Source organism: Trachypithecus francoisi, unplaced genomic scaffold (assembly GCF_009764315.1).
Source record: "Trachypithecus francoisi isolate TF-2019V2 unplaced genomic scaffold, Tfra_2.0 Lachesis_group5, whole genome shotgun sequence".
NCBI lineage: Eukaryota > Metazoa > Chordata > Mammalia > Primates > Cercopithecidae > Trachypithecus > Trachypithecus francoisi.
Window position 1 is genome coordinate 57318800 of NW_022681470.1, and position 19848 is coordinate 57338647.

The 19848-nt window shown below is 42.1% G+C and overlaps 1 protein-coding gene across 1 annotated transcript in view; it reads right to left on the reverse strand.

The window, feature by feature from the left end:
• Positions 1-14037: 14037 nt before the first annotated feature.
• The window catches only part of KIF14 (kinesin family member 14), a 69377-nt gene continuing 63566 nt past the window's right edge, over positions 14038-19848 (reverse strand). Inside the window, exons 27-29 of the mRNA XM_033195535.1 lie at positions 16559-16633; positions 15360-15498; positions 14038-14665 (exon numbers count right to left, since the gene is read on the reverse strand). Of these exons, the coding sequence (XP_033051426.1) occupies positions 14286-14665; positions 15360-15498; positions 16559-16633 (594 nt within the window). The 3' untranslated portion in view covers positions 14038-14285. The remainder of the gene's footprint in view (positions 14666-15359; positions 15499-16558; positions 16634-19848) is intronic.

Consider the following 19848-nt stretch of genomic DNA (forward strand, 5'->3'; position numbering starts at 1 on the left):
AGGGTTTCACCATGTTGGCCAGGCTGGTCTCAAACTCCTGGCTTCAAATGATCCACCTGCCTCAGCCTCCTAAAGTGCTAGGATCACAGGCACAAGCCACCATGCCCAGCCCTGGCAGTCTTTTCCTGGGTTAGAATGCTTAAAAAATGGCTGATTCAGAACTGAGGGACTAGGACTTAGCCTGCCAGAAAAACCTGAAGAGGAAGCACAGGTGTAAGTATAAAGAGCACAAAACACAGACAGTGAAGGGAATGAAGCCTTGAGAAGCAGGTGAAGATGGAGAGTCAGGCCTCTCTGGCACAGCTCAGGGGCTGAGGCACCTGGTTGCCACAGCGGGACCCAGCAGGGACAGGAGACAGTCCAGGCAGGGTCTGGGACTGGAAACTGGGTAGATAATATTAATACACTCATAATAACAAATGTAGTGAAACCTGCATGCCGGTCACTCTCTGAAGCAATTCACATGGCTTAACATTTCCGTTCTCTCACAACGACCCCATGAGGATGTACGATCATCTCTGGGGACCATGAGAGAAGCAGGATACAGGGAGGCTGCAGAGTCATGCAGTAAAAGGCCAGGCAGAAACTCCAACCCACGTCTGGCCGGCCCGAAATCCCACGTTCTTGCCACTCAGTGCTGCCTCTCTAAACTCTGCCCTTTCTGCTTGCACTTTTGTGTTTCTGTGTGTTTGGTTTTTACCCTCTGCCTCTTTCATCAGCTGTTTTGGGCAGTAGAGGCCCTAGCACTGTGCTCGGCTCCAACACAGTATTCTTGTATTTTTTTAGCTTCTCCCCAAACTTGTAATTTTACTTTGTGAAAAGAGTGAAAACAAGGAAGCACTAAAAAAAAAAAAAAGTTAAAAGTTTAAATCTGTAAACTGTGAGTTCTGGCCGGGCATGGTGGCTCACGCCTGTAATCTCTTTGGGAGGCCAAGGTGAGCGGATCACAAGGTCAGGAGATCAAGACCAGCCTGGCCAACATAGCAAAACCCAGTCTCTACTAAAAATACAAAAATTAGCTGGGTGTGGTGGCACGTGCCTGTAATCCCAGCTACTTGGGAGGCTGAGGCACGAGAATCACTTGAACCCAGGAGGCAGAGGTTGCAGTGAGCTGAGATCGTGCCACTGCACTCCAGCTTGGCAACAGAGCAAGACTGTCTCAAAAAAAAAAAAAAAAGTAAGTTCTATTTTTAGCCTCCACTTTATATAAATAATCACCAATCCCCTCACAATGGCGATGCAATGTCTCAAGCGATTATGAGCCCATGCCAAAGTTTGATTTCAAAGTTGCTGCCAGAAAGAGGTTTTTGAGCAAGTCAGTTCAACGAGTCCTTTTTGGTAGAGACATTTTCTGGAAAGAGAAGAGAATGGTTAGAGACTCATTTTGTGTGTGTGTGTGTGTGTGTGTGTGTGTGTTTGAGACAGAGTCTCCCTCTGTCACCTAGGCTAGAGTGCAGTGATGTGATCATGGCTCGTTGCAACCTCGACCTCCCAGGTTCAAGCGAGCCTTCCACCTTACCCTCCCAAGTAGATGGGACCACAGGTGCACACTTCCACTCCTGGCTAAGTTTTTTTTGTTGTTGGGTTTTTTGTTTTGTTTTGTTTTGTTTCGTTTTTTGTAGAGACAAGTCTCACTATGTTGTTTAGGCTGATCTTGAACTCCTGGGCCCAAACAATGCTCTCACTTTAGCCTCTGGGCTATGTTAAAAAAAAAAAATTTGGCCAGGTGCGGTGGCTCACACCTGTAATCCCAGCACTTTGGGAGGCCAAGGTAGGTGGATCACCTGAGGTCAGTAGTTCAAGACCAGCCTGGCCAACATGGTGAAACCTCATCTCTACTAAAAATACAAAAATTAGCAGGGCACTCGCCTGTAGCCCCGGCTACTCAGGAGGCGGAGGCAGGAGAATCACTTGAACCTGGGAGGCAGAGGTTGCAGTGAGCTAAGATTATGCCACTGCACTCCAGCCTGGCAACAGAGCAAGACTCCATCTCAAAAAAAAAAAAAAAAAGTCTGGTTAAAGAGTGTGTAGTCAGTCAGGTGAGTGAGTAGCCCTGGCTTCCCAGAAGTTCAGAATCTCTTTTTGTTCCAGTAGAACATTCCTCAAGCATTGTATCAGGAATGCTAATTCCTTCCCAGAAGGAGGTTGTGAGTTACATCATAGCCTGGGGTTGAGGCAGTTTTCTTTTTCTTAAATTCCTTCCTTGTCCACTTGAACTAACTTGTTTCTTCTAAATTATGTGGTGGGGAGGGAGGTTTAGTTTTAAAGAGGAAAGTAGGAAAAGAACATGAACTCAAATCAAGAAGCTTAAAGAAGTCTTTCTCACTTTTCTGTTCTTGAATAGTAAATAGGTGAAGTTTTATCTAAAATCCCTAAGGGGACCTGGAATGTTGGCTCACGCCTGTAATCCCAGCACTTTGGGAGGCTGAGGTAGGTGGATCACTTGAGGTCAGGAGTTTGAGACCAGCCTGGCCAACAAGGTGAAATGCTGTCTCTACCAAAAAATACAAAACTGAGCAGGGCATGGTGGTACGAGCCTGTAGTCCCAGCTGCTCGGGAGGCTGAGGCAGGAGAATCACTTGAACCGGGCAGACTTCAGTGAGCCGAGATCGCACCATTGCACTCCAGCCTGGGCAATAGAGCAAGACTCCATCTCCAAAAAAATCTCCTATATCCTCCAGGTGATCTCCCTGTTTCCAGCAGGGGAGATCACCTGGAGGATATAGGAGATGCTATTCTGATGCTCTCAGAAGCAGCAGGTTCTGGGCAGCAAGCAAGTGGGTCAGGGAAGGAGGAGATGGGGGCATTGTTGGAGCCCAACTGCCCTGGAGTGAGATGGAGGAGAAGGGATGTGAGGGAAGGGGAGAGCATTACAGGACTCTGAGAAGCTTAGAGCCTGCTGATCTGGGAGGTCTAAGGAGGTTATTAACAGATATGACCTTTATGATCTGGAAGAAAAAATGCAAGAAGGACGACTTCCAAATCCTAAGAGCTGAGCTTGCACTAAGTATAATGCCAAACTTAAATGACAACAATGATAACAACAAAAAGACAGAGCGATCCATCTGGACAAGTTTTCAAAAATGGAACTAACCCAGGCTTTGCTCAGCAGGTGAAAGGATAAACCCGTTGCAGTATAGCAATACAATGGAATATTCCTGAGCAATAAAAGGGCCTAACTACAGGTTCATTTAACAACATAGATAAATCACAAAACATTTTGTTGAGCAAAAGAAATCAGACACATACCTAAATATATACTGTGGCCAGACATGGTGGCTGATGCCTGTAATCCTAGCACTTTGGGAAGCCGACGCTGGCACATCTCTTGAGCCCAGGAGTTTGAGACCAGCCTGGGCAATATGGTAAAGTCCCATCTCTACCAAAAATACAAAAATTAAACCAGGCATGGTGGCGCACACCTGTGGTCCCAGCTACTTGGGAGGCTGAGGTGGGAGGATTGCTTGACCCCAGGAGGTCGAGGCTAAAGTGAGCTGAGATCATGTCACTGAACTGTAGCCTGGGTGAAAGAGCTGGACTCTGTCTCCAAAAAAAAAAAAAAAAAAAAAAAAGCAAATATGTACTGAATTATTCCATTTTTATGAAGTCCAAGAACAAGTAAAACTAATTTATTATGACAGAAATCAGAAAGTGGTTTGGCCATTGGGAGGAGAGAAATGGCTGGAAACGGACATAAGATAACTTTCTAGAATGATGGAAATGTTCTATACCTTATTTTGGGTGGTGATTATGTGGGCAAATACAATTGGCAAAATGCACTGAACTAAAGGCTAATGACATGTTCATATTTTGTATGTGAATTTTTCCTCAATTAAAATAATTTACGCTGGGCTCAGTGGCTCATGCCTGTAATCCCAGCACTTTGGGAGGCCAAGGTGGGCAGATCACAAGGTAAGGAGATTGAGACCAGCCTGCCAACATGGTGAAACACCATCTCTACTAAAAATACAAAAATTAGCCAGGTGTGGTGGTGCATACCTGTAATCCCAGCTACTCGGAAGGCTGAGGCAGGAGAATCACTCGAACCCAGGAGGTGGAGGTTGCAGTGGGCAGAGATCGCGCCATTGCACTCCAGCCTGGGCAACAGAGCAAGACTCCATCTCAAAATAATAATAGTAGTAATAACTTAGGCTGGGCATGGTGGCTCATGTCTGTAATCCCAGCACTTTGGGAGGCTGAGGTGGGTGGATCACCTGAGGTCAGGAGTTCAAAACCAGCCTGGCCAACATGGTGAAATCCTGTCTCTACTAAAAATACAAAAATTAGCCGGGCGTGGTGGTGCATGCCTACAATCCCAGCTACTGGGGAGGCTGAGGCACAAGAATTGCTTGAACCTGGGAGGCAGAGATTGCAGTGAGCTGAGATGGCACCATTGCACTCCAGCCTGGACAACAGAGTGAGACTCTGTCTCAAAAATAATAATAATAATTTAAAAACAACTATGGATCTAGAAAGTTCCTCTTAGATGGTAATTTTTTAATCACACAAACTGTAACTAGGGTTTTGTCTTTTCTTTGCATTTTGTTTTGTTTGTTTGCTTCATTTATTTATTCAACAGGTATTTACTGGCTCCTACTACGTGCCAGGTGTTGTTAGGTGCTAGAGATACAACAGTGTGCACAACAAATGAAAAATTCCTGCTCCCACAGAGCTTACCTTCTAGTGAAAGGAGATAAACAGTAAATAAGAAAAATAGGCCAGGCACGGTGTCTCATGCCGGTAATCCCAGCACTTTGGGAGGCCAAGGCAGGCAGATCAGGAGGTCAGGAGTTCGAGACCAGCCTGGCCAGCATGGTGAAACCCTGTCTCTACTAAAAATACAAAAAATTAGCCGGGCATGGTGGTGCGCACCTGTAATTCCAGCTACTCCAGAGGCTGAGGCAGGAGAATCACTTGAACCCAGGAGGCGGAGGTTGTGGTGAGCAGAGATCGCACCATTGCACTCTAGCCCGGTCGACAGAGCAAGACTCCGTCTCAAAAAAAAAGAAAAATAAGAAAAAGTTATGGCATAGTATTTAACTGGTGAAAAAAAAAGCCAAGAAGACATTAAATCAGGGAAAGAGGACAGAGCGAGTTGTGAAGGAAGGGAAGGAGAGGGAGGGAGGCCTCGTGGAAATGACACTTGAGTTAAAACTTCCAGGAAGTGAGACGGAGCCACAGGGATTCCTGGAGGAAGAGCGTTCCCCGCAGAGGCAACAGCATGTGTGCTTCTTAATTAGCTTCCAACAGGAACTTATTTTAGAAAAAAGGGATATAGAGCGTGGACTTCGGCCCAGGAATTCTGGTTCTGAGATTCTGTACTGCAAAGCCAAGAGGGCTCATTTTCCTCATCTGCAAAATGGGATCATAATAGCACTCACCTCCTGGGGTTATTGTGGGGATCAGGTGTGGTCAAATAGATAATAAGCTTAAGATTTTTGGTCTGGGTGACTTTGGATGGATGGTGGATCCATCTGGGTGGATGGTGGCATTTTCAGCAAAAATAAGGAATACAGAAATAATTAGATTTAAAAAGTATAGAGTTGGGAGGCTGAGGCAGAAGAATCACTTGAACCCAGGAGACAGAGGTTGCAGTGAGCCGAGATAGCGCCACTGGACTCCAGCCTGGGCAACAGCGTGAGTCTCTGTCTCAAAAAAAATAAAAAATAAAAAAGATATAGGATATGAGTTAATTCTTTAGATACTGTTAGATTTAAGGTGCTTGTATTATGGCCAAGTAGACAATTGAATAAGAGCGCTCAAAAGAAAGAAATGTATATTTGGGAGTACCAGCTTATAAACAGTGGTTACATCATTCAAGTAGATAAAATTAATAATCATGGCCACCATTTCTTGAGTTATCATGCATCGGATTTTCTGTGCTAAGTGCCTGTGTCTGTGAGGTGTCGTGTCACTTAGCCCTCAAAGCCATGACCCTCAGGTAGGTACTGTTACTATCACCAGTTTAGAAATAAGAAAACTGAAGTTCTAAGAGTTAAGGAAGTGGGCAGAGAAGTAGGGAGTAAGAAGCAGAACCTCTAGAATCCACGCCCTCAACAGCTTCACTATGCATTGATCTCTAGGGAAAGTAAGGAGACTGCAAGGAAAAGGTCACACTAAGCACCAATTTTTTTTTTTTTTTTTTGAGATGAAGTCTCGTTCTGTCCTCCAGGCTGGAGTGCAGTGGCATAATCTTGGCTCACTGCAACCTCTGCCTCCTGGATTCGAGTGATTCTCCTGCCTCAGCCTCCCAAGTAGCTGGGATTACAGGCGCCCGCCACCATGCCTAGCTAAATTTTGTATTTTTAGTAGAGACAGGGTTTCACCATGTTCGCCAGGCTGGTCTCGATCTCTTGACCTCAAGTGATCCCCCTGCCTCAGCCTCCCAAAGTGCTGGGATTACAGGTGTGAGCCACCGCTCCCGGTCTGGGCGCCGAATTTTTCTGTACAAATTTGTGGAGTACACATGACATTTTGTTACATGTATATAATGCGTAGTGACAAGTAACTTAGGGAACTTAGGGTGTCCATCTCTTAAGTACAATACATTTTTGTTCAACCAACACACAAAATTCTAATGTTTAAAAGATCTTGTGGAGAATAAGCAGCTCATGAAAGAGATGAAAAAAGAACAATCAGAAAACTCTGGCATATTCTACCATGGAGACATGAGAGGAAAGAATTTCCAAAGAAAGGGAGCAATTAAGCGAGATTAAGACTGAAAAATTCCTTTGGCTTTTGTAATTAGAAGTTCACTGATGACCTTGGTGAGAGCAGTTTCAGCTGGGGGAGTTGAGGCAGAGGGCAGTGGGGTGACTGGGGAGAGAAGGAAGGGAAAATGGTGATCACGCATCACAGCACCCGAAACAGGATCCTGGAGAGACAAAAAGGGAGAAGAAAATGGGCAAATAGCTGGCGTGGCTATTTGTGCTCATCATCACTAATCATCAGGGAAGTGCAAACCAAAACCACAATGAGATTTCATCTCACACCTGTTAGGATGGCTGTAATCAAAAAGACAAGAGGTAAGTGTTGGCAAGGATGTAGAAAATAGGGGGCCCGATCGGGGACGGTGGCTCACGCCTGTAATCCCAGCACTTTGGGAGGCCGAGACGGGCAGATCACGAGGTCAGAAGATCGAGACCAGTCTGGCCAACATGGTGAAACTCTGTCTCTACTAAAAATACAAAAATTAGCCAGGCGTGGTGGCACTTGCCTATAATCCCAGATACTCAGGAGGCTGAGGAAGGAGAATCGCTTGAACCCGGGAGACAGGTTGCAGTGAGCTGAGATCGTGTCACTGCACTCCACCCTGGGTGACAGAGCGAGACTGTCTCGAAAGAAAGAAAGAAAGAGAGAGAGAGAGAAAGAAAGAAAGAAAGAAAGAAAGAAAGAAAGAAAGAAAGAAAGAAAGAAAAAGAAAGAAAGAAGAAAGAGAAAGAAGGAAGGAAGGAAGGAAGGAAGGAAGGAAGGAAGGAAGGAAGGAAGGAAGGAAGGAAGGAAATAAATTAGGGGGCCCTTTTACACTGTTGGTGGGAATGTGAACTGGTATAGCCATTATAGAACATGGTATGGGGGTTCCTCAGAAGCTGAAAATAGAACTACCATATGACTCAGCCATCCCTCTTCTGGGTATATACCCAGAGAAAATGAAATTAGCACCCTGTAGAGATGGCTGCATTCCTATGTTCATTGCAGCAATATTCACAGTAGCTAAGATCTGGAAGCAACCTAAGTGTCCATTGATGGATGAGTGGATAAAGAAAATGTTACACACGCACACAAACAGGAATATTCTGCCTTAATAAAGGAAATTTTGCCATTTGCCACAACGTGGAGGGAGCTTGAGGACGTTGTGCTAAGTGAAATAGCAGACACAGAAAGACAAATACTATATGATCTCACTTGTATGAGGATTCTAAAAAAGTCAAATTCACAGAAGCAGAGAGGAGAAGGGTGTTTGCCAGGGGTTGGGGATGGGGTGAGGAAAATGGGGAGATATTGATCAAACGATACAAACTTTCATTTATCAGATGAATGAATTCTGGGAGTCTAATGTATAGCAAGGTGACTCTAGTTAACAATACTGTATAGTAGGCTGGGCGCAGTGGCTCATGCCTGTAATTCCAGCACTTTGGGAGGCCGAGGCAGGCAGATCACAAGGTCAAGAGTTCAAGACTAGTCTGATCAACCTGGTGAAACCCCTGTCTGTACTAAAAAATACAAAAATTATCCCGGCATGGTGGTGGGCACTTGTAATCTCAGCTACTCAGGAGACTGAGGCAGGAGAATCACTTGAACCTGGGAAGCGGAGGTTGCAGTGAGCCAGTATCCTCCCACTGTACTCCAGCCTGGGTGACAGAGCGAGACTCAGTCTAAATAATAATAATAATATTAATAATAATACTGTATAATATACTTGAAATTTGCTAAGAATAAATTTTAAGTGTCCTTACCCCCTACACGCACATTCACAAATAGTAACTATGTATGGTGATGAATGTGTTAACTTTATTGTAGTAATGATTTCACAGTGTGTTTGTATATCAAACCATCACATTGTACACCTTGAATATATACAATTTATTTGTTAATTATACCTCAATAAAACTGGGGGAAAAAACCTTTATTTTTTTTTTGAGATGGAGTTTTGCTCTTGTTGCCCAGACTGGAGTGCAATGGCGCCATCTCAGCTCACTGCAACCTCCACCTCCCAAGTTCAAGCAATTCTCCTGCCTCAGCCTCCCAAGTAGCTGGGATTACAGGCACCTGCCACCACGCCCGGCTTATTTCGTATTTTTAGTAGAGATGAGGTTTCACCATGTTGGTCAGACTGGTGAACTCCTGACCTCAGGTGATCCGCCTACCTCAGCCTCCCAAAGTGCTGGGATTACAGGCGTGAGCCATCGTGCATGGCCTTTTTGTTTGTTTGTTTGTTTTTTAAATAAAGGCCAGGTCTCATTATGTTGCCCAGGCTGGTCTTGAATGCCTGGGCTCAAGTGATCCTCCCACCTCGGCGTCCCAAAGTGCTGGGATTATAGGTGTCATCCACTACGCTTGGCCCGTAAATACACCACACACACACACACACACACACGTATATATATATATATATTTTGAGATAGTCTCGCTCTGTCGCCAGGCTTGACTGCCATGGTGCGATGTCGGCTCACTGCAACCTCTGCCTACCGGGTTCAAGTGATTCTCCTGCCTCAGCCTCCCGAGTAGCTGGGACTACACGCAAAGCTAATTTTTGTATTTTTTAGTAGAGTCGGGGTTTCACCAAGTTGGCCAGGATGGTCTCCATCTCTTGACCCCATGATCCATCCGCCTCAGCCTCCCAAAGTGCTGGGGTTATAGGCGTGAGCCACCATGCTTGGCCCATAAATATTTTAAAAACAGGGGGATGTAGGGCTGTAGAAAATGATATCCATTTTCCAAATTCCAGAGATTCTCCATCTTCTTAGTGGACAGCACAATCTGCTCTTCGTGAAAATGAGGCCCTCTAGTGGGCAGATGCTCGCTCTTTAGACAAATTCACAGGTTTTCACTGAATATTAGCCAGAGAAACGAAAGCCTGTGACTTACCACAAAATAGCTCTTATATTCTTTTTCTTTTCTTTTCTTTTTTTTTTTTTTTGAGATACAGTTTTGCTCTTGTCGCCCAGGCAGGAGTACAATGTGGCCTTCTCAGCTCACCGCAACCTCCGCCTCCCAGGTTCAAGCGATTCTCCTGCCTCCGCCTCCTGAGTAGCTGGGATTACAGGCGCGTGCCATAACGCTGGGTTAATTTCTGTATTTTTAGTAGAGACGGGGTTTCACCTTGTTGGTCAGGCTTGTCTCGAACTCCTGATCTCAGGTGATCCACCCCTCCCGACCTCCCAAAGTGCTGGGATTACAGGCGTGAGCCACCGTGGTTGGCTAAATTCTTTTAAAAATCTATGATTCTCTGAGTTTAGGACCGTTCTGCAACAGGAAATACGCAGTTTCCAGTTACCATCTGCTTAATCAAAAGTTTACCCCTGAATTCTGTCTTGAATAAGTCAGCGATTCTCTGGTGGTTCTCCTGTATGTTCGAATGTAGTGTGTGTTTTTTGTTTGGTTGGTTTTTTGTTTGACAGTCTCCCTCGGTCTCCCAGGCTGGAGTGCAGTAGCGCAATCTCGACTCACTGCAACCTCCGCCTCCCAGGTTCAAGCGATTCTCCTGCCTCAGCCTCCCGAATAGCTGGGATTATAGGCATAAACTGCCATGCCTTGTTATTTTATTATTATTATTTTGTAGACAGAGTCTCGCTCTGTCACCCAGGCTGGAGTACAGTGGCGCGATCTAGGCTCACTGCAACCTCTACTACCCGGGTTCAAGCCATTCTCCTGCCTCAGCCTCCTGTGTAGCTAGGATTGCAGGCCTGCCATGCGTCACCATGCCCGGCTAAGTTTTGTATTTTTAATAGAGATGGGGTTTCACCATGTTGGCTGGGCTGGTCTCAAATTCCTGGCCTCAAGTGATCCACCCGCCTCAGCCTCCCAAAGTGTTGGGATTACAGGCATAAGCCATTGCACCCGGCTGAGTTTAGCGTGTTTAGAGGTCTTTTTTTTTTTTTTTTTTTTTTTTTTGAGACGGAGTCTCGCTCTGTCGCCCGGGCTGGAGTGCAGTGGCCGGATCTCAGCTCACTGCAAGCTCCACCTCCCGGTTCACGCCATTCTCCTGCCTCAGCCTCCTGAGTAGCTGGGACTACAGGCGCTGCCACCACGCCCGGCTAGTTTTTTGTATTTTTAGTAGAGACGGGGTTTCACCGTGTTAGCCAGTATGGTCTCGATCTCCTGACCTCGTGATCCACCCGTCTCGGCCTCCCAAAGTGCTGGGATTACAGGCTTGAGCCACCGCGCCCGGCCTAGAGGTCTTTGACATTGAGAAAATACAATGTTATGAACAACTGGGATCCAATAATGTTAGGCCTTTCAAAAGTCCATGAGGCAATCTAATCTTTTTCAGGTTGTTATGGCTTAACACCAAAAGCATACCTAGCATTAAGTAAATAATTATTGGAATGAACGAATGAACCTAGCTATCAGATATTAAAACAAACTTAATGGCCATGCTCCACATCTAAAAATCCCATAAACTAATATTGGCTAAAGGAAGAAAGATGGAAAAACTCAGTCTTAATTATATCATGCAGTGACTATAACTTGCAAAATCCGGAGCACAAACTTACCTGATGAATCATGCACAGGAAGCTGGGCACAGAACTGTTTTTAAACTGAACCAAACTACTGATACCTTTTCCCCTCACCTATGATTAATTCTTACTTTCCACATTTAGGGAAAACCTTGAAATGCTTACTGGCACACAGGCTCTGTAAACTGAAGTATGCTAGTTAGCTAACTAGACAAAACAACCTTTTGCTAAAACTTTCAGATGGACTCCATGGAGGACATATAGCACATTATACCTTCTTTAAGAGCAGTAAGATAATGTTTAGTTATCTTTATTGTCCATTTATTATCATGGGACAAAATGACAGCAGATATATTTTCAAATATGCCATATTTAAAGGACTGCTATACAATTTGGTACATTGGCAGAATGTTATAAATGGCATATGCCTGCACCAAGTGTGATCTTATATACATAGCAAGGGTTTTGTAGCTGGTAATGAAAAGGACAGAAAATAAATTTACTAACAGTCTACTACTTGCCAGGAGTTATTCCCACATTTTTCTCACTAAATGCTCATAGATATCCATGAGGTGGGTATTACTTTTCTTTCTGCAGATGAGGGAAAGGGAGTGAAGACAGTAAGTAACATATCTAAGGTCATGTAGTTACTAAGCAGCCTAGCTGGGATTCACACTCCAAACGTGTGAAAACTATGTCAAACTCCAAAGCTCATGCTCTTTCCACATACCACATGGTGATAAATCTATTCCTGGCATAATCAACTAAAGAGAGGCAGAACAATGTTAAAAAAAGAAAATAGTTGTTATGACAATATTAATATTTGTTTAGTGTTTCCTAATTATTTATTTGATTTTCAACACTAGCCTAGCTATTATCAAGGCAGAGCTATTTTGAATGAAGAGTAAACAAAGAAAATCAGTAAAATAAAAAAGCATAGACCAAGAGGCAATTCTAATGCTGAAAAGATTTATTAAAGGCATTCTCTTTATAACATTTCTTGTCAGTGCACATGATTCCAATAGCAAATATTATTTCACCATTCATTCAAATACAGTATCACAATGTATTTAGTATAAATATATATACAAAATTTTATAAAGACACTAAAAAGTTTCTGACCAATTAAGTCATGAGTTTACAAAGCACAAACTGAAGATTAAATACTGAATATTAAGATGAAAACTACTATACAGATACTTTAGGAAGTTCTTCAAAGAACTGCACCTCCAGGGAAATCCTCATATGTACATCTACACTCCAGCAAACTGGACAAAGTGCTACTTGCCAGAGTATTGACTAAATACAAATACATATAGAGCTTCAGAAAGAATACAAGGTCAAATGCCAAAAATAAAAAAGAAATGAAAGCAAATGTGCTACATTGCACCATTTTAAAGAGCTTGAAACCACCACACAGGTTCACTAATACTGTTCTGACTGCAGTGACCGTATTTACTTACAATCTCTTCCTAACAAGGAAACTATCAGATTTATACATGGTACTAATGGCCAATTTCAACTAGTTATGCCAAATGTACAAGTAGTATCTGTAAATTTGAAAAGGACAAATGAAAGGATCAGGTTATTTAAATGACTTATTCTCTAGGAACTGCTTGATATCACCCAAGCAGAGTTAATAAGTATCTCTTCAAATTATACATACTCTTGAGGTCAAAAATGTCAAACTATTTCCTTAATGTAAGATCCCACAAGTAGAATGTTATCTTTATTACTTGATCATAAATAAAGGTTTTTTTTAAAGCTGTGGAATATAAGGATCTTTAATCTTCATCAAACCATATACAAATTATTTCATTATACCTTTAACAAAACAAGCATTATCAAGAGAAGGTCCAATCTCTGATCTCCTAACCTCATCCAACAGTTGAGTATTATTCTGGCAACATTTAATTAGTTTTAAATTATATTCATAAACCCATTGTGGAACACAGATAACACAGTAAACTATTATGCCAGAAAGCCATATTATTAATATATAATTATACTATATTTAGGTAGCTACTTATAATTTGGAAAGAAATAGCAAGCTACACCCTTGAACATACTATTCAAAATGGCAACCAGTTAACCCTTTGAGAAAAGAGTTTTTGATTAACGATGCAAATTAAGTTGTCTTAGTTAAACCTGTATAGGCCATTTCACCATAAACGTCATCCCAGCTGTTTGAGGAGAGAGAAGGCATAGGCACAAAGGTAACTGATTGTTCAGGTTTCCATTCATGAGAAAATAACCCTTTATAAACAGACTAATGAACCAACTACGGATAGTATACCAATGTTAAACACTTTAAAGATAAAAGGGTATTTTATTTATTTACTTAGATGGAGTCTCACTCTATTGCCCAGGCTGAAGTGAAGTGGCATGATCTCAGCTCACTGCAACCTCTGCCTCTCAGGTTCAAGTGATCCTCCTGCCTTAGCCCCCCTAGTAGCTGGGATTACAGGCATGTGCCAACATGCCCAGCTAATTTTTATATTTTTAGTAGAGACAGGGTTTTGCCATGTTGGCCAGGCTGGTCTCGAACTCCTGACCTCAGGTGATCCACCTGCCTCGGCCTCCCAAAGTGCTGGGATTATAGGCGTGAGCCACTGCACCCAGCCTTTGATGAAAAGATTTTTTTTTGAGACGGAGTTTCACTCTGTCGCCCAGGCTGGAATATAGTGGCACAATCTTGGCTCACTGCAACCTCTGCCTCCCAGGTTCAAGTGATTTTCCTGTCTCAGCCTCCTGAGTAGCTAGGATTACAGGCATGCACCACCATGTCCGGCTAATTTTTTGTATTTTTAGTAGAGACAGGGTTTCACCATGTTGGTCAGGCTGGTCTTGAACTCCTGACCTGATGATCCGCCCGCCTCGACCTCCCAAAGTGCTGGGATTACAGGTGTGAGCCACTGCACCCGGCCAATAAAAAGATACTTTACAGATAAAAAGACATGGACTTTTTTGAAATATCTGTACTGATTTCTCTTTATACTCTCCTGCACAGAGAATTTTGCATATAATTTCCTGCATAGAGAAAATTGCCTAGCAAGTGTTCTTTTTCTTTCATGGGTGGTCATAAAAGTGCCTACATATCAGTATTCACACCCACTGAATCCTACTGGGTGTGCATTCCTCTGGGCTCACTGCTGGGGATGAGCCATGGAGCTCATAGACACGCTTTGGTACACCTTTATTCTTGCTGCCATCAATCCCGCTTGATTTAGATTGTTGGTGTTCTTCTTCGGTATTTTGATTATAAGTTTCCCAGGGTTTCAACAAATCAGGGCTTTCTTCAGATTCAAAACAAAAGAGGAGAGACTTAGCTAGAGATTCTAGTTCCTTGTGGACAACATTAGTTACTCTACTCTCATAGCTGTCAACAGAAGTAGAAGGCACACCGAAGTCACTGTAAAAATCACTGGCCAAGTTGTGAATACTTTCAACACAATTCTGGAGAAGATTTACATCACTACTGCATCCTATATGCAAGAGAGAGAGGGAAAGGTTAATTAGTCTTTTCAGTTTTCATCAGGCATTTATGACTTTTATAGACTCTAGATATCTTTCAAGTCAGAGTGATCCTATTAAAACAATTCCAAACTACTGAAGATTAGTCACATAAAGTGTTTATTTGCTAGATAAGCACTTGGTTTTTCAGGATCTAATTATTTAGGCAGAAGTACTGATATGCATATTACGTGGGAATTTAATTACAAATACAAGTTCCTATATGGGTAACTAATATCAGTGAAGTAGCATTGGGCAGGCTTCAGTTAATGACTAAAACAATGAAAAGGTTAGAAATAAAAAGGAAAGATGTCAGCCGGGCACTGTGGCTCATGCCTGTAATCCTAGCACTTTGGGAGGCCGAGGTGGATGAATTGTTTGAGGTCAGGAGTTTGAGACCAGCCTGGCCAACATGGTAAAATCCCATCTCTACAAAAATACAAAAATTATCCGGGCCTGGTGGCACATGCCTGTAATCCCAGCTACTTGGAAGCTGAGGCAGGAGAATCGCTTGAACCCAGGAGGTGGAGGTTGCAGTGAGCTGAGATCGAGCCACTGCACTTCAGCCTGAGCGACAGAGCGAGACTCCATCTCAAAAAAAAGGAAAGATGTCTAAGGTTCCTTAAAATATAAAATTCTGGTTATAAACTCCATTTGAGAATATACCTTTCAGTGCAGAAATAATAATTTCAATAGCTTTCTCTAAGCAATGTTTTAACTTTAAGAATTCTGGAGCACGATTAGCCATCTTCTTGAAATCTTGGTATTCAAAGTTTTCTTCTTTTACTTGTCTTCGGAAACTTTTCTGTATAAATAAAGTTAATGTTTAAAATAATACATTAACAGGTTCGATGGCAGTAAGGCTTAGTCAATATGATTTCATTTGCCAGAATCTTCTCTTTAAGAAAGAGAGTTTAATTTCCTCACCAGTGCTTAACTCTATTTCTATAAGCAAGACCAAAATATAATATTAATTACTGTTTTCAAAAGAAATCAGAATTTTCAATTAATTTTCAGTCTGTCATCCTATTACATGAGAAAGGAATAAAGTAACAGTGCCATTTATTATCCAGTACCTTAAAAGATACATTTATTTCATTTTTAAGAGCTCAAGTTTATAATAGTTCTCATTTAAATACAAATTTTTAAGCCATAGCGATTACTCTCCTTTTTAACACATTGATCATATACTTAATTTTTCTCTTTACCTGTGACATGAGAATAATCTATCTAATCTATCTAATTCACCTGTATTTTAAAATCTTTGAGCACAGTGATTTTTTTTTTTTTTTGAGACAGAGTCTCTCTCTGTCACCCAGGCTGGAGTGCAGTGGCCGGATCTCAGCTCACTGCAAGCTCCGCCTCCCAGGTTCATGCCATTCTCCTGCCTCAGCCTCCTGAGTAGCTGGGACTACAGGCGGCTAGTTTTTTGTATTTTTTAGAAGAGATGGGGTTTCACCATGTTAGCCAGGATGGTCTCAATCTCCTGACCTCGTGATCTGCCTGTCTCAGCCTCCCAAAGTGCTGGGATTACAGGCTTAAGCCACTGCGCCTGGCCCACAATGATTATTAAACAAAATTTTTTAGCCTATAATGACCATCCAAGCAAAAGCTGAGGTATTAAACCAGCAGCAATAAGAAACAGATACATTTAAAAATTTCTATACAATCCTTTATCCATTACTAGAACTAGTAAGTTATGACACACATGAAAAAGATAAAGAGCTATCTTACATGCTACAATTAAACATATACAAGAGTTGTCTCTGGCTAAGGATAAAAACGGAAATAAAAATATCTAAATTTGAACCAAGCAAAATGATAAAAAATAAGCAAAATTAAAATCAATTTAAAGCTTCTCTTACAATTTTCGATTCGGCAAAGATGTTTTCAAGAGATCTAATCAATCCCATGGCATTAGTTTTCATTTCTTTGGTAACCTATAGAGAATGTTAAAATGTTTTATTATACTTTATTATTCAGAAGTATAAAAATCATAGAATTGCATAGGACCAGACTTATAAAGTTCTAGTCTAGAAGCCCAAAGATTGGAGTTCTATTTCTGAGATTGCAATTAAATAGCTTGAGAGTATTTAAATCATATATGTGAAATTTCTTTCAAAATAAATCGCACATTGACTTCTTTCCAAATAAGTTTATTTGAGTTTTAAGAGCTCAACTTTATAATCTCTCTCATTTATTTTATTTACATAAAAAACTTCAAGCCATAGCAATTACTCTCCTTTTAAACACATTGATCATATAGTCTGTATTTTCTATTTACCTGTGACATGGGAAAATAATCAGTCTAATTCACCTGTATTCACTAATAATTTCTTTCAAAATAAATTGCACATTGATTTCTACATTAAATATGGATACCCCCTAATATTTGTTATAACAGAATTTGTTATACTTAAGTATTTATAGATACGAAATTTCTAAAATTTCCCTTGGAAAGGGGTAACATATCAAGCAAATACTATAAGAACTTCACAAATGTTTTGTTATTTGATTCTCCATTATAGTCCTATGTTGCCCATGGTGTACCTCATTTTATAAGTAAGGAAACAGACCTTGGTTCCTAACTCCTAAGACTGAGAACTAGGGTGGGAGCCCACATCTAAATTCTAAGCCTTTGCTTTTATTCTATCCAATGCTGCCCCCTAAGGTGCTTTCCTGCACAATTTCTGCCGGGGGATTCTTTTTCAGTATTTAATTGGTTTTGCTCACAGAGCTCTTCCCTAGCTCTAATTCAGATTTGTGTTACATGCTTGAAAAAAAAAAAGAATATCCAAAAGAATATCCAAATTATCTTTCCTTCCTGACTCCAGCTTTAAAACTGTAGCTCCAATGCCTTTTATGTTTCAGCTTATTTTCTATTTCTTTGGATATTTTATTCTTCTCCGATAGGGTCTTAGAGGAGTTTTAACTCACAAGAATAGATAAACTAAAACCCTACCATGAATAACAAAGTACAGGTTTGTCATACTATAGAAAGAAAATGAGAGAAAGGAGGGTATGTAGATAGTGTCAATTGTATACAGGATGGGCCTGGCCCTTTTGCTGCTTATTTCCTCAAAACAATACCAAGGCTAACACCTGCACCTACTTCAACAGCTTACTAAGCACATTTCCATATATTATTTCATCTATACTTTTAATTTATTCTATACCCTTCTGCACTTATCGCCAGCAGAAATTCTTTGCAATAGTGATAGACTGCAAAAGTGGTATCACTTTGCAAATATGGTGAAGTGTTTTAGTGATAAATGGTGCTGCTGCCGAGCAAAACCAAATTTGAGATGTCAGTGGTGGTCTGAATGAGCCTTTGACAGCTCAGTATGTCCCTTTCTTCAAAGTTGCACTATGGAACTGAAATCAGCCTCATGCCTATTGGAGCGCAAGCTTGATTTAGTGACAATATGAGCTCCTAAATTTAGTAACAATGTGTTATTTTTATTATTATTATTTTTTTTTTTGAGACGGAGTCTCGCTCTGTCGCCAGGTTGGAGTGCAGTGGCACAATCTCGGCTCACTGCAATCTCCACCTCCCAGGTTCAAGCAATTCTCCTGCTTCAGCCTCCTGAGTAGCTGGCACTACAGGCACGCACCACCATGCCCAGCTAATTTTTGTATTTTTAGTAGAGCCGGGGTTTCACCAACTTGGCCAGGATAGTCTCATTCTCTTGATCCACCCACCTCGGCCTCCCAAAATGCTGGGATTACAGGTGTGAGCCACTGCGCCCAGCCGTCTTTTTATTTTTTAAAACAAAAAAACACAAAGTGAGAGAGGCAGACATATATTGAGAAAAAGAGAACGTGTGCAAGTAAGATGAATGACTTAAGATTTACCAGGCACTACATTTTGAGTATTTTCATATATGTTGTTTCTTCATCTCATATGATCCTCAAACAATTTTATGAAATAAGTATGATCATCCTCATTTAAAAATGGAATGACTGAGGCTCAGGTAAGTTGTTGAAGGCTACATAGGAAGTAGAAGAGCAGCTTAATGTTCCATGTCTTCGGCCGGGCGCGGTGGCTCAAGCCTGTAATCCCAGCACTTTGGGAGGCCGAGACGGGCGGATCACGAAGTCAGGAGATCGAGACCATCCTGGCTAACATGGTGAAACCCCGTCTCTACTAAAAAAAAAAAATACAAAAAACTAGCCGGGCGAGGTGGCAGGCGCCTGTAGTCCCAGCCACTCGCGAGGCTGAGGCAGAATGGTGTAAACCCAGGAGGCGGAGCTTGCAGTTAGCTGAGGTCCGGCCACTGCACTCCAGCCTGGGCGACAGAGCGAGACTCCGTCTCAAAAAAAAAAAAAAATGTTCCATGTCTTCCCCTATTCTGAGATGGAGTTTTTCTGGGCAGAGAGAAATCTATATAACCCTGTAGTATGAGCAAAGGGATGGAGAATCTCTGTGGCTTACACAGAGTTTCACCTCAGATTCTAAGATGAGCTAGAAGTACATTAATACCAAGGTTTTTCTACACAACAACAACAAAAAACCAACTTACTCCATGCCTTCCCAGAAACAACCACCCAGAGGGACAGAAGGCAATAGTCCTCCACATGATCTACTTTTCTAGATCAAACAATATGTATATAAATGAGGAGACATCTTAGTAGCTAAGATCTCAGGAACCTCAATGTCCCCAGGTAGCACTGTCCCAGCCACTTGACTCCAGCAAGAGCAATGGAATGGACAGGGATGGTTTTTGTTTGTTTGTTTGAAACAAGGTCTTGCTCTGTCGCCCAGGCTGGTATGCAGTGGTGCAATCACAGCTCACTGCAGCCTCAAACTCCTGGGCTCAAGTAATACTACTCCTGCCTCAGTCTCTGGAGTAGCTGGTACTACAGGTACATACCACCATGTCCGGCTAATTTCTGTATTTTTTGTAGAGACGAGGTCTCGCTACGATTCCCAGGCTGGTTTCGCACTCTGAGCTCAAGCTATCTTTCTGCCTTGGCCTTTCAAAGTGCTGGGATTACAGGCATGAGCCACCATGCCTGGCCAGGGATGGTTTTAATATGTTGTGACAAGACTCTAAAACAGACAAGTCTCTGAAATTCAGTCTCATAAGAATTCGAATTTTTTTTTTTTTGAGACGGAGTCTCGCTCTGTCCCCCAGGCTGGAGTGCAGTGGCC